At 38.6% G+C, this 15,954-nt stretch overlaps 1 protein-coding gene across 5 annotated transcripts in view; it reads right to left on the bottom strand.

Annotated features, from left to right (window-relative positions):
* Nucleotides 1-214: 214 nt before the first annotated feature.
* VPS35L (VPS35 endosomal protein sorting factor like) overlaps nt 215-15,954 on the bottom strand; it is a 56,048-nt gene continuing 40,308 nt past the window's right edge. For all 5 annotated transcript variants that reach the window (XM_086622248.1, XM_086622249.1, XM_086622250.1 and 2 more), the window contains 5 exons: nt 12,405-12,544; nt 10,299-10,464; nt 8,409-8,527; nt 1,312-1,458; nt 215-813 (listed from right to left, as the gene is read on the bottom strand). In XM_086622248.1, coding sequence (XP_086478374.1) covers nt 715-813; nt 1,312-1,458; nt 8,409-8,527; nt 10,299-10,464; nt 12,405-12,544 — 671 coding nt within the window. In that variant the 3' untranslated portion in view covers nt 215-714. The remainder of the gene's footprint in view (nt 814-1,311; nt 1,459-8,408; nt 8,528-10,298; nt 10,465-12,404; nt 12,545-15,954) is intronic.

Genomic DNA, 15,954 nt, shown 5'->3' with positions numbered 1-15,954 from the left:
ATTCTGCAAGGGTAAGGTGATAAATTTGCAAACGCAAATAAATTCCCCCAGAACAAACAGATGAACTGCAAATTGTTTTATTCAGTGATAGTGTACTTTGCATACATTTCCATTTTCCTTTGCAGACAGCACTTGAAGATTCCTTCCATTTTACAAAACATCATTGAACTAAAATGAAAGCATAAACATGTCTGTGAAAATGTATTGTAGAAATTAGAACAGTAACACCTCGGCCATTTTTCTCTTTTACTGGAACTGACCAAACAAATGTTGGCAGCATCCCAAAGCAGAAAAACTACTTAGTAGGATATTATATTGAAATGCTGCTTTCTACATAGGAGGAAGACTATTCTGCAAGTGGGATGAAGTTTGGAGGCTGTGAATTGATCTGTGCAGATTATCTTCTTCCTTTGAGGCTAAAATGACAACAGATTAGATTTCAAAAGTTTTTTGCAACCTCAGAGGTTCACAATACCCTTTACTAAATCTAAATCAGTATTTAAAATAAGAACGTAGTGGTAAAACTGGAAACAGAAACTCAGGTTAAATTATTGCACTCAGAACAGTTTTACTTTTACCTCTGTCCAAGTAAACCTGTCACACTGAGTAAAATAAAAATACACTGAACTCCTCCAGTCAAAATCTAGATCAGTGATTTTTGGCCTCAGCTACATGCTCTCTTGTACAGATGACTCTTTGGAAAAGAAGCATTCATCAGGTCCTGGACTGCAGAGGAAGCCGAAGGGCCAGGTCTGTGAAGTGACTCGTTTCAGGTTGTTCGCTTCGCCTCTTGATGTATTCCAGCGTTTTCACCTGGGTATGAAAAGAAAGGTATTTTGCGATTTCTAGTGTCTTTGACTTATTTCATAGGCCATCATCTATAATCTATGTGAAGGTGTTTTAATAGACACTCATGATTTTCCCTAAATTTCACTGGCTACATGAGCACATTCTTACTCCAGAGCTTGTTATGTGTATCTTTAAAGGCTCTAGAATGCCCACTTTCCTCTTAAAGACAGTATTCTGTACTGAAAAAGTTACAGCATCCAACATTTTCAGGTTCCTTAATGTGTGAAATACATTAAAAAATGCTAGAAAGATATACACCACTTGAAATAAGAGAAGGTGCTTATTCATTAAGAAGCCTTTTTTTTAAAAGTTGGGGTTTTTAAAGGTAATTTTGTTTTTAAGAGAGCAACTTGAAAAGAGATTAGTTTTATTCAGATCAAGAAAATGTTACTTTTTCCTCAAATGAGGGGTTGAAAAAGACCTTAAGAACTAAAATTTCTCTGCATTCTCTGTTTTCCTTACCATAGTCTTGGTGTCAGCAAAGCCATGTTTCTGAGCAAGATTCCAGAGATTGACTGAAAGCTGGTTTAGTTTGTTGTTTCGTAGATCCCCATGAGCTAGAATAGTGTTAAAGAAATAGAGTGCCAGCTGGCTCTGCCGCTTTAGGGTCTAGAATGAAAAAAAAAAAATAAAAAATCCTGTATTACCATATAGTCATCTCAAAATATCCAGCACACACTTCCAAGAGTTCAGAGAACCCAGGGAGGTTAAGTGGCAGATACTCATTCTGTAATACACAGCAGTAATTACAGACACAAGAATACAGGCATAGCTTTCATGTTGCATTGAAAGCGCAACAAGAAGCCATAGTCATGAATCAACCTAAGTTGCTGTGAATAAAATAATTACACAAGACTCCTACATCCCATACCACTCTGGCACAGCACAGTATATAGCTCTGACACATTTTTAACTCGAGACTCCCTAAAATTGGATAGAAGTCATCCTCCCACCAACCAGCCTTGCACTTGCATCACCATGGCTATATATTTTTCAGAGAGCTCCTGATGATTAATCTAGATTAATGCCATTTCAGGCTTTTCCCAGCAGTCTATTCTAGTTTTATTTATTTAACCAAAGATGTTTTTTCCCTGTTATTCTTTCACGGAAACTTCAGCGATAGCAACATATTTGCATCATGTTTGCAGCTACTTTCCCTAAAATTGCTGAGGAGAGACCTTGAGGAGGACATCTGCTTTGTGGTAATCTGCCATGGAGGAGCACCATGCCCTTCAACCTCTATGGAGGAGTTCTGGGGCACAGACAATCCTGCACTAAGGTTACAGGGTGCTACCACTCTGATTTGGGGTGAGTGGAAAACAGAAGTAATTAAAATGCTATTGCAGATTCTGCCTATTCCTACAGAATAAGTTTTAAAAGGCTAAAAGGACAAATTATTATTGGATGCATCCAAGATGCAGTATTTGTTTATACTGTTTTGCTGCAGCTGTCCTTTGTTTTTTGCTCAAGGAAGACCACAGATAAAAGCATAGCTCAATCTTACACAGAAACCACAGCAGCAGAGTTGTAGTTAAAACAAAACTGTCAGCTGAGGACCTCGATTAATGAACTTAATACTTCACTTCAGCCCCCTCAGTTCAATACGTGTTAGGGTAGCTAATATACAGTGTTCAGATACAAAGTTACAGGAAGAATGAGGCAGAGATTGAGGTAAGAAGAGTGTGGTGGTCTTTATGACTTGTGTGCTCCTGACGATACCAATGCAGCCACACAGCCTCCACCCCTTCCCTAAGGGACTGAATGTAAATTAATTTCTCTTCTCATTGCCAGCAGAAGAGAGGTCAGATGCTATTAATCAAAGAAATGGCACACACTGAGCTATCAGTCCTCCAGATAAATAGGGAAAAGGAGAAAGCCATGCCATTATAAAATTGGCTAACTAGAAAAGAGGACACAGCATGCCCCAAACTAGAAGCATCAGACTGCTACTGCATGTATGCGACCCACATGGTAGATCTGTACATGCAGAACAAATGTGACACATCAGAAACTGTGTGCACACACAAACACACACACGCATGCATATGCAATGCCCTGAGCCACTCAAGGGCCCAGGAGAAGTTCCCTAAGCACTAAATTAATTACATGAAACTACCAAGATGACAGCTCACCCTGTAAGTTATCTACATTAGCAATTTCCATCCAAATAGCTCCAAAACCTGTTTATAAGCTAAAACTAGAACCATCAGTTGGGATCGTTGAACTGTTCTCCCTACCAGATAAAGAAATACAATTGATCAGTTTAGTCCAGTAGTATTAATACAAAGAGCATAAATACAACTCAAAAAGACAATAAAAGGAAAAGTAGTTATGCTTAAATGCTTAAATATTACTGTAGTATTTCTCTTGTAGGACTGATGTCCTTTAGGGAAAAAACAGATACGGGGTATAGCCAGCTAGTCCATGTTTTGCCACATTATTTACAAGGAATCCTGCCACATCACCACGCATCCTGGATTAACAAAATAACTTATATTACCTATAGTTTTTTTCCTCATTGACCATCTAATGTCCTTATGTCTTCTGCTGAATACAAACTTCAAGAGGTTCCTGAGAATTGCTTGGAAATTTCATCGCATGAAGTAGGACAGTTAAATTACTGGGCAGAATGCAAAAGCAGCAGTACTCCACTCTGAGTATCAACTAGCGAGGTTTTCCAAGCAGTATCAACGCAAATACAAAATCCATTTTTTTAAATAAGGATGACATTTTGACTAATTTGAAACATAGGTAGTTCAAAAAGAATCATACTTCAAAAAGGATCTAGAGACACACTAAAAAGCTGGAAGAATGAGATGCACACTGACTCTCATTATACTGGATTTTGGCATCCAGCCATCCGTTACACAACGCAAAGTGAAGAGGAGAGGCAGGCTCAGGTACGCAGTAAATCCCAGTCGGAAAACAAACAAGAAGAGTCAGACAAGGCTTCGCATGATGATGAACAGGAATGTTTGTGTAACGCGGCACCGACCTCCAACCCAAGGGAGAGATCTATGCCAGCATGCTGCCAAGCCTGCTGACATAACTGAGACTGAATTGTGGGTGGCACTCCAACTCAGGATGTACTCACAAGCAGCCAGAAGAAAGTAACAGCTCAGCTATTTGGCAACCACATACATAATGGGACTAGTAATTCCCACACCAAAAAGAATTGCCAGCTTTCTAGACAGCACATTTTCCATAAACTTTGGAATAACGCTGATGACAATGAAACAAAGAACAGACTACATCATCCCAGAACACGATCCCCTTGTGTCCTAGCCCCTCCACCAAAGTGCAGAGCAACATCCAAATTTCACGTGGCGTAACAGAAAAACACAGGATCTTTCTATACAATGGACCATGTAACTTTGTATTTCACAAAATTCAAATACTCATTCATGTCTTTCAGTGACTTTTGCTAAGCACCTATGTCATAAGGATACCTTGAGCCTTCTATTAGAAAAGCATTTGTGCATTTAGATAGGTTGCTCCTCTGAAGGTGCATCTAGCCTGCTGCTGCTCCCATGTACAGCTTTAAAGTAACTGGCTCTGATGCTTGTGGCAGCACAGAGCTCAGCACGGGCTGTACGGCTCCTCCAGGGTACTAAATATATCAGTCTAGGCCAAGTCTCCATGCTGATATAGCACCTGTTTGCTAGTACTACCTGAACCATCTAGCCTGAAATTAATTCCAGCACTACCATGATGCTGGTGGTTACATCTTTGTGATCCAAATCTAGATATTCCTAAAGAAAGCCATGACAGGCAGCCTTGCATTTCCTTAACAGCTCTCACGTGAAGCCCTTTGGGAACCTTTTAACATCTGTTAGTTCACTGGAAAAAAATCACAAGGTGCATGGAGCAGACCAACTCTCAACTCTCTCAGTACACAACTGTCTTAACATGGGATAAACAAAGCACCTAGCACCAATGACATCTGATATAAGTTCATTTATAACAAAAGGAAATTATTTGAGAAAACACCAGAACCAAGCTGCAGCTGGGAGCTCATATACCACACAAGAGGATGCATATCCCCTACTTCACCACTCCTCTAGCACACTGAGATGTTCAGAAGAGAAAGTTCTTTCTGTTGGATACAGTCTTTAAAGAGCAGTCCAGAACCTCCCTTTAGAGTACTCAGAGTCTCAGTGACAGCTTCTGCTGGCTCAGGGTGCAGTAACACACCTCTTAGTCACAGCAGGCTGAAACATTTGACTCCTAGCTCTATACTGGCACCATGGTAGGTTCATCTCTATTTCAGTCTTTAATGTGTTTTTAAAGCTTTCAATATTCATGGTGCTGCTCACATCAGTTTGATTTCGCTCTAGAATTAATCCAACAAAGATGTGCTCCATGTGGAACTTGTGGTTCATGGAGGATCAGATCATACTTTCCAAAGCCATACTCAGTAATCCTGCTGTAGGCCATTAGCAGAATCCCCTTTTATTTATTTGGTTTTCCATAATTTACCAAATATTTACAAACATGCAGAAACAATGTCAAATCAAACTATTTATAGTCTTTTATAGTCTATTTATAGTCTTTAAACTCCACCAGCATGCCAGAGACAGTGGTGTAATAAAAGGATTAATCAGGAAGTTAGGACTCTCCAACTCTGAGACAAAGCAGTGGAGTCCACCTGTGGAACCAGCCACAGTTCCTCATCACACCCATTGCTTTGCCGAGCCATCAGCTGCAAATGTGCCGAAACAGGCACCTCCATCACCTGCCATGTCTTCTCAAAATGCAGCAGTTAAATTCTCTTGCCTTCCTACTCCCAAAGAGGAATAAAATGTTTAACCACCTTTAGAAAATCTTAGCCAAGGACACAAAATTCTTCAAGATGAGCAACCTCTTCTCAATTTAAAACATACTCACACACAAACAGAGAACTATGTCCAGCTCTGCTTCTGCTTCAGTATTCAAGCACATTTGAAATCAACAGAATTTTTCTAAGTTTATATACAATTAAAAATCAATTGTGTTGAAAGGAGAAGCCTCAAGAGCATACCCAGGAATTGCTTTCTACTGCTCCATTTTTGATGCTTGCTATAAAAAGTCCAGTATCTGATGGCACACGGGAAGACTGCCATCCTAACATGGCACTGCCAAGGATACAACAACATGCTCCTAACGTTTTGGATCAGAAGTCATGTTTGAATAAAACATACTCCATCTGGACATTTACGACTGAGTAGCAAGTGGCAAGGTATTTACACTTCTAAGAAACCTGGAGCATAAGATTAGTCTTCCACCCACTCAAAGGCAGAGAGGATTCACTGATACACGCTCTGATGACCAGAAACAGCTTGAACTTTACAGAGCTGTCCAGAACAATCTCCATTCAAACACTGTAACACAAATGAAGCATTCGCTAATATTGCTAAAACACCACGCTGTGTTAACATAAGATGCATTGTTCTCTTCCAAATTGCCATTTTGGTGAAAGCATCTTATTGTGAGAAAAATCTATTTTATAGCTTTTAAAGGAAATGAACCAATAAAAACACAGAATCATCAGAGGCTTGTTTGCTTAAATGAGCAGCCAAGCAGATGAATAATAAAAGGTCACCAACACTGAAGCAATCCAAATACCACAGTGATTTTTATGATCGGTCCTGCTTTAGCACAAATGGAGGTCTACGACGACACCCTCGTTGCCTCTATTTCCTCAGCAATATCACCTTCCTCAAAAAAACATTCTTACAAAACAATTGTTATCTGAATCTTTAAAGGACTTTTAGTCAAAGTGAAACAAATGCTCCCCCTTTGTAAATAAGGATGGGCAGAGGGGTAAATCCAAGGCCACAGAGGCAGGACAAGAATCTATATCCATGCTGCTTAGCTTTAAATCCAGTTTTCTGTGCAACCACTGCTTCAGTGAAATAACACAGGATCTCATTACTCAAAGTTTAAAGCTTGAAAGAAAAAAAAACAAACAGTGCCTTTCAGAAACCACAGATTTCGAGCCCTACAAACATTCCCACCCACATAATCCGTATTGGAGTCAGATGCAAAAAATCCTTTCTATACAACCCACAGTCCTGAAAACTGTTAAAAATCTCCTTCCAATATCCGCTTGGACATTCTTAGCTGTGCAAAAATAGTTGTTTTCTGCTGTTATTGTTCTGAAAAAGAACTGCTATTCACTGTGGTGATGGGTACAATGATGTAGAGGCATTTGAGCAAAAGATTTATTCATCTTGCATCTCTACAATTGCTCAAGGAAGGATAAACAGGATAGCAAAAGCAGAGAAAAGACTAAACTTAGCATAGTGTTCTCCAAATATGTATCACTGAAAACATTCTGTATTGGCAAACACTACAGGCTACTGTGCAAACAGGCTATCTAAAATATTCCACCAAATTAATCATCCCTTGCCCTCCCATTTCAGTGTCTAAACCACAAGATTTCTATCATTACACAGCAGTTTAATAAGGGGTGATTAGAAAGTTCTGGAGGAGCTCAATCTCAGAAAGAGGTACGTTAGCAGAACAGTAAGTTCTCATTATTTCAGTAATAATGACAATATTAGTCACCTGCCTTTCACATACAATCCATTAAGCTGTATTTGATCTCTCAGAGCCTCTGAAGTCCAATCAAGAAATCCAATAAGCTGCCTAGAGTTTTCTTTATTTTATATTGAACAAATATAACCCTGTACTAAAACCAAGGTAAAGCCAAGACACCTTTTCCCTCCCCTGCACTTTTCTCCTGACTTCATCTTAGCATCTGGGATGCAAAACTTCTACTAAGTAAAGATGGTTTCCACTGTATTTTACCCAGTAACAGACTAACTGTGAATTCTCACTTTGCCCATTACAGAATTGGACATTTCAGGCTACTGTTAACTTTGCTGGCAAGAAAATACGGTTTATTTACAAAGAGAGAAAAGGCGACAGCTAGGAGGAAACAACGGGAAGGACGGACACAGAGCAGATTTTAGACATAACTGTGCTGCAATCAAAGGAGTGACTGTGGCACTGTCTCCTATTACCTAACTTAGACCAGTAGTTGCAATACCAGCATCACAGAGCTCTTCATAGGCAGAAAGACTCTCATAAGTTATCTCACACTGAGCATCATATTTCTATAACCAAACTACAGCAGGACTCAAGCCAGTTAATTTAAAGCTAACTCTAACCTCACTATGCTGCTCTGCAATCATCATCCTGTACTGCAGCAGAATCACATCCTTCGGTGCACTGCCACAATCGATACTGTAGAGTACACCAGCACAGCTTCTGCCGCCTGGTGGTTCTACCAGAGTATCCCTGTACAGCACACAACTCAGCAGGTAACTTTACCCTGCATCTTAAAAACGTATTATAATTGCTACACGATCTCTTTCACATCATTAGGTCTTTCCACCTCAAGCCTGCCTACGTAACTGTCTCACTTTTTAAACAAGTAAATTTCCCTAATTTCCTCTCGTTGTAAGGATCCTGGAGCTTTCTAAAAGACCAATGCCTGGTCAGGAAGGCGGTCCGTTTATTCAGCTTCAAAGTAGTTTTGATTTTCTATTGAATCAAGCTGAGTAAGAACATACCTCTTCTTTTCCAAGGGTTTTCAGATGATCCAGGATCTGTGCTATCACTGTTTCACACAGTTTATTAATTTCAGCCAGGAACTTGGAGTCTCCACCATACAGGGTATCATTGGAATCAACTGCAGAGATGAATTCAGGCTTAGGTCTGAAGAGCTAGGCATTTTTTTGCTACTGAAAACACCAACTATTTATAGAAGACCAGATTTGGAAGTTATAAAATGACCCTCCTCCATCAAACACAAACAGAACAATCTTGTCTAAGTGCCTACCATTTGGTTGGCTACAACGTCCTCTTGATGTTAGGAACAAAACACTGAAAAGAATCTTCTAGCTTAAAGTCAGTCCTGTATTCCTGGATGCAGCCAGGCTCAAAACTATCTGCTAAACTTAAATGCAAAACAACATATAGCGTCAATTTTCACTTATTCCACAGAGACAGAGTCCCTGCTCCCATCAATTTAGGAGGGTATGGCCATCATCTTCAATGGCAGCAGGACTGGGCCAAAGAGTTTATATTTTACTTAGTGAAAACAACAAGATTTTCAAAGGAAACCACATTTTATTTTTTTTCCTAAAATAAAACCTGGATTACCTCAAAGTCATGGAGAGAAATTCATAAAGTGTATTTTCAATTTCAAAGACCTTGAAGGATTTTTTTTGAGGGACAGAGCTCTTGATGTTTTTAGAGTTTATATAATTGTGATTTTAAACATGTGTTTTGGCCTCATTTACTCTACAATGTTTTACTAAGAAGTAAGTTACAAGAAATTTGTAAGTTTAAGTGTATCCTGGGTAAATTAGACAGCACAGAAGATAGAAAGTGATCCCTTGTTCCAAGTAAACTATATTTTAAGAAGCTAAGGTACATGGTCCACCTAGAAAAAAAATTATCATCCAACTACAAGGGAGAAATTACTAATTTGTATTTCTGTATTTCTCTACATTGAAACCTAATTCATTTAAATTTCTCATTTTGGGATTATGTAGTTATTCAGGTCATATAAAAAAATGGAATGAAAGACAAAGCAGCTACACCACATTTCCTTACAGAATTTGAACAGCAGATTTATTATACAGTAGTTGTTCAACTGACAACTATCTTCTGTGTTGCTAACTGCAAGAGCTACTGTGTCACGGTTGGTAACTCTGATGGACTGTTCCCCAGAAGAACTGCAGAATATATTCCAGCCTGTGTCTTTGTGAAAGCCCTGTGCAACTGAAAGAAAAAGCCAAAGTAGCTTGGCCTCTCAGACTAAATAATCTTGACAGTATGCTTTAAAAGACTCGATTAATACTCTACCTTAATTTAGTAACTTCTCTATGATCAGAAGGCAAACACTCGAATTCTAGAGCAATCAAAATATTATTACGAAAAGACCACAGTCATTTTATAAAATGCAAAATCTTTAGATTTTTTTTCCTAGCTATTCTGAAGATTTTTGTAAGTTATCACCATAATTTCCAAAACTGAAAGCCTGCATTTAAAGCAACAAATACATCATTTAAATAATGAAGACTAGGCATTACATTCTGAAAACTGGAGTTGTTAATAAATGTGACTGAAACATCAATGATAAATATAAATCAAGTTGATATTTTACACTAAAAGAAAACCCTCCATACGGATTAAGTTCTAATATTTACTTGAAGGGTTCACAGTTCTAAGTACTTGCATCAACATCATCAGGAACAAACTACGGACAGACTGTACATCTGTTTGGCAGCCACTTCCTCTGATATTTTAAGTTACAATATCTGGACCTGCATAGGACAGTAATCCACTCTGTAAGATTGACTACCATTGATCTTCATTAACTAGGTACAGCAATAACACAACACTACAAATTGCATGGCAGAACACAAGGATTCAGAGTCACCCTTATATATTACCTTTATCTACATGGTAGATATATGCTTCTTGAGTCATTGCAGACAGCAGATGCAAAACATTAGTATAAATCCTGACTTTGTCATCGCTGTTATCCTCCCAAGTATAATCCTGGATCACATTTAGCAATCCTCGCACAAGAAACAACACTCCTTGTTCTGGATGGTCCTAGAGAACCAAAAAAAAGACAAGTTACAAACAACAAACACAAGAACCTCGAAAGAAAAATGAGATTATTTCTGGTCATTCAGGGTTTAGAGTCACAATATCAGCTCTATAAAAGCAAAAACTACAATATAATTAAAGCTGACAACTAATTTTCTGAAGCGTGCTTCCTGCAAATCCTTCTAAAAACTTGTTCCAGTGTCCTTCTAAAATAGCGATTTGACTCATAATCATAAACTTCATCTAGGCAGCCTCCACAAACTTTGAAATGCTTTGTTTTCTAGTTACAAAGGAGTAGTACAAAATTAATTTTCAGTTTCTTAACAGCTAAGCCTCTAAAATTAAACACACTGGGTCGATTTTTTTTTATTGAGATAATGTCAGTAAGCTATAGAAACAAGTATATTACTCATACAATTATGAGTTTCAGAAGAACACCTACACTGGGAAGCCAAAGTTACAGACAATCAACAATCTTTTAATACAAAAAGAATATAATTATAAAGACATCTACTTTACATAAGCTATGAGTTTTTGCAAGCAGTTTTAATACTGCACCCAGCTTATTTCAAGCTGGCAGTTGGTGCAATAATATGCAGGTCAAATCACAGTCCACTGAGGACACTGCCTTCTGATCATGTATTCTGTGAAGTAAACAGGAGAAAAAAATTATGGAATCTAATTTCTGAATCCTGGTTATCTCATTTCAAGTTCTTCATTACTGAATCTGAGCGGTTGGATCTCCCTCCTTCAATCATCTGCTAATGATCTGAGCCATTTCTCTGAGCAGCACCCAGTTCTGACATAGCTTTCCTTCAAAGTCTTACTTCTGCAGTCAGTGGACAGCAATGACACGTCAGTGGCAACTAGCCTTTCCCTTCTAACAACACAGCACCTCCATGTTGCTCAACACGCATGGCTTGGAAGATCCCTTCATTGGAAAAAGGAGAATACGCTGCTCTGACTATGAGGATTTGGACAGCTTCACCAAACATGTAGTCAAAGAAAAAAGAGAAGGAGGAAACCATAAGGAACATTTCAGTGAGGAAGCGCAACCTACTTTCTTCAAGAACAAATGAATAAGCCTCCAACTTTCCTTTTTTTTTTTTGTTTTTTTTTTTTGGTTTTAAGCATGCCATTATACTAAGTCAACTCTTGCTGGGAAAGAAGAATATCTCAGAAAGGGCCGGAGCTTTTAACAGAGGGAGGTAAAATCTTTAATCACTAGGTTTCCAGTGCAGTGAAATCTTGAGAGTCAGTGGCCTGTCTTTCTTCTCTAAGGTCAACAAAATACCTTGAACAGGTAAGTTTTATCTCGGGTCTTCCAGATTAGTTTACAATTTTTCCTCCTCTTCTAGCTATAGCTGAAAATATAGGAAGGAAAATTACCTATAGATCTCTATTTAAACTTGACAACTGGTAAAAAATGGAAGGGTGTAGAATGCTAGTTTTTTGTGAATATTAATCAGAAGAGGAAGGTTATGTCAAAACACATCACCTAATTGTTTTCAGTCAAAAGATTAGGCAACCTCTAACAAAGAAATTAACTGAAACTAGAGCTCTGTATTTTTCCCCTTCTCAGGTATTAGATTTTATGAGTGCTCAGCTAAAATACTACTTTTCTGCAAGGATCTATTAGAACAGTAAATGACTTTTACACAGTTAAATGATGGCAAGATTTCACTCTACCTCAAATCCAGTTAAGTGCAAGATGCTATTGAGAGAGGCAATGCTGTACCTCCATGTCTGAACAACTGTTCTGCCTCCTCATTTTGCACTGGGGTGAGTGATTTTGCAGCCAATGAGCAATTGGGTTCGGCTTGCTCCCGGAAAACTAAACACTGCATCTGCTGCTCCCAAAAGCCCCATCTACTCTAAATTTTTAAACAGGAAAGCCAAAATAGTCTACTAGTCTATGTGCTATTCATACACACACAACTTACCGGAACAACTAATAACGTGGAAAAAAAATTACAAAGGAATTCCAGGAGAAAGGCATCAGAAGGTCGCATCTTCCCATCTACACTGATCATTTTTGGCACTTCAGGAACAAGGCTCACTGCAGCTTTGAAAAAAGCATCAGCTACAAAATAAAAATATAGTTGCTGTATTATCAATCCAACCGCGGTGGCAGCCGTGCCTGTGATTCAATGATTGCTTCGAGTTTGTTTCAAAGAGACTACAGGAAAGGAACGCATGCTTAACTGCAAAGAAACTCAAGACTCAGCAGTCAAAACCTGTGGTAATTCAAATGATGCTGTTTTTCCAAAAGAAGTTCCCACATCACTCGAGACTTGTGAAATTATAATTCTCTCCTTTGCTTTACAAGAGGACACCATTGTTTCATTGTATTATAGAGCGCATACATAATTTTTTTAAAATCAGCACACAATTCAAAATTGACTTATCTAAAGAAATGGTTATGCCAGGAGAACAAGGAATCCAAAGAGGGGAAAAACGTGTATTAGATCATGCTAACTTGTTCACAAATTCATTCACGGAAGGCTGTTAAAGTTATAAGGAAGTACAGACAACTTCATTTCTCTAAGTATTCACAGTCATTAAAAGTAAAATACCAATATAGCACCAGAACCTAAGATATTGCTCATTACCTAGATAAAATGATTCTTTCCAAGAATCACAATACAGAAATTGCATAACTCATCCATCATTATGGCCTTGGCTAAATAGCTATTATGAGGTTTTCAATAATTTCTTATGTCTCTAATCCTAAAAAAACACACCCAAAACCACTAGAACATCTATTCCTCAGTTTATTAAGTTAAATATTCACAATTAAAAACAACAATATTTTCCTTCTTACCCTAGAAGTCCTATATATGCTAAGAGTTCACAAAAAGATTTCTGACAGCAACATTCTTCTGCACTTTCTTGGCTACATTTCAAAATATCGAAGTATCCAAATCCTATTCAAGTTGTTCAGTCATATACTTCAAAGAATCCTTTAGAATTAACACTGTATCTTTATTTTACAGGAACAGAGACTGAGGCCATGAAAACAAATTTTAGCAAAGAGAAAAAGAGAATTCTTGGTGAAAGCCAAGAGGTGTTACATGGCTGGGATGGAGATATCACTGACAGGCATGCACGGGCATTTCCCAGAGTGCAGTTTGCTCTGGAAGAATTCATTTGAGCACATGAGACTCCAAGCAAATTTGCTAAATATAGTACCAACAGATATCTAATTTAAGCTTATGAGGAATACCAGGCAAACATGTGCTTTGGAAAAACTGTAATTCTTCTAACTCATTCCTTTTCAGCACACAAGCGCTCAAACCCGTCTGAACTTTTCAGTGCTTAAAACGCAAACCCCTTCAGTCAAACGTCTTATTTCCTTTTATTCTGCACATTTATTTTGAGGTCAAAGAATGTTTTTTATTTATTTCAAACAAGATATAAGTTTACACAGCCAACCCAAAGGAAGGTAAGTAATCTTTCCCTGAGCTTTATTAGAGGAAGGAAAGCAGCAGCAGATGTTCATTCTAGCATGAGTAAATGAACTGCTGTCACTTCCACAGTTGTCTCAGCAGAAAAAAACTGCATGCCCCACATTACCATATAATCAAAACTTGTGACCAGACAAATGAAAAAACGCATCTCAGAGAACAGTCTGCATACCAAAGTACCTACGTCTGTGCAGAGAATCTTCCTGCCTTCTGAAGGTGTTTCACAACGGAACAGGAATGATCTGTGCAGCAATCATTCTCTGCAATGAAAGAGAAGAGCTGCAAAGTACCTCACCTTAATTTACTGCCTGCTCTCCCAGCAATCTCAGTCCTAGGCACTCTCCTCTCAACTTTTGCCCTAGCACAAAACCAAAATCTCTTATCTTCTCTATGAATAACTGCAATTTGATTCAATTTACTCTTCTTGACCTCCTGCTGTTGCTGCAAATGAGAGCTGCCTTCTCATCTGGTTGAGCGTTTTCAGAGACATGAGCTCCCTCATTAGACCTGCCAGTAAGAGCAGCATGCCCAGCTCCTCTTCAGGTGATTTCTGCTGGGAATGGGGAGAGACCCATCCACACCACTGATGGCTCACCTGGCTCTGCCCTTGCTGCAACAAGCTCCTCTGCGCTTCCATCTTTTTCTTCCCTTACCACGGCAGTCACACAGCTCCTGCCTCTGTGCTGTCTCCGTGTGGCTGCCATCCCCTCCCTGCTGCTGCATGGTTGTGTTTGCAGGTCACCTTGCAACCATGAGATATGTCACTGCCTCAGCACAATGGGGGGACTGTGGGGCTCTTGCCCCTACACTTTTAATTTTTCTTCCTTGCCTTGTTCCCCCTGCCCCTCCCCCAACACAGCTAGCAAACCAAAAAAGCCAGAGAGCATAAAAGCATCTAGTTGCGTTTCCTGTTAAAGAGATGGATATTTTACTTGGGTACATCCAGAAGTACAGGCAAAGGAGAATATGTTCATTTTGCTACAAGTTCGGCCAATCTGTGATAACCACAAAATGGTTCTTACACTGGAACACTAAAAGGACATTTATCCAAGGTATACGTCCTTCATAAGAAGCAAAAATAAAAGTAAATTCACATTAATGCAAAGGTTTTATTAGAGACTTTGCAGAAAACTAACGATCCTCTAAACACTACCACCCTACTCACTTGTAGAGAGGTGTCAGAGTATGCATCATATGCTTGGAGTTTGGAGGAAAAGTTTACTACACAGGTTGTCGCAGAAGTGCTATTTTTAATAGGCATGAAATAAGCATCAGTGTTTAATTCTGAATGACACTAATTACAAGGTTATGCAACAGTCCTTTCTCTGTATCTTTTAGAAGTTAATTTATAAAGCTATTACTGTAGAGATGTTTCAAGAGAAAACCATACACTCACTTTTTCTGGCTTCCAAAAGGTATAAGGAACCATCTAAAACTCACCAAAAAACCACAATGTTATGTTCTTGATTTAAATAAATAAATAAAGAGAGAAAGAGAGAGAGAAGAGAGAGAAAAAGATTAAAAAGTTTTCTTCTGGTGAAGGATGCTGTCTTCTTATCTGCCTAAGTATGACACTGCTTCTGAAGGGAGCCACTGTTAAGCTGGACAAGGATAGAGCAGCCTGCACATTACAATAAATCATCACGATAAAGTCTTCCCAGACTGCTGTTAATATCTTGTGCAGTGCTCCAAACATGACATACTTCATGCTTCGCTAAATTGATCCTTTCACAGCAGCTCCTTCATTTTGGTTGACCATAATCCTACAAATCTTTCCCCCGAGCATACATGCTGACCTTCAGGCTCTGAAAACTAACAATCTTGGATATCCAAGTCAGCACTTCCAGCAATACTCTCCTACAGAAAACGCAAGTGAAATTGGTGATGTCCATATTCCATGATGGTACGTACACACAGACATTTAATTATATATACACACAAATATATGTACCTCCATATATTTCTATATAGCAATCTCTCTACATATAAAAATATAGCTTACATTGTGTTTGCTGCATCTGTGATA

Source organism: Tauraco erythrolophus, chromosome 17, assembly GCF_009769465.1.
Source record: "Tauraco erythrolophus isolate bTauEry1 chromosome 17, bTauEry1.pri, whole genome shotgun sequence".
Classification (NCBI taxonomy): domain Eukaryota; kingdom Metazoa; phylum Chordata; class Aves; order Musophagiformes; family Musophagidae; genus Tauraco; species Tauraco erythrolophus.
Note: the sequence above shows the minus strand (reverse complement) of the source record. Positions and strands in the feature narration are given on the sequence as shown.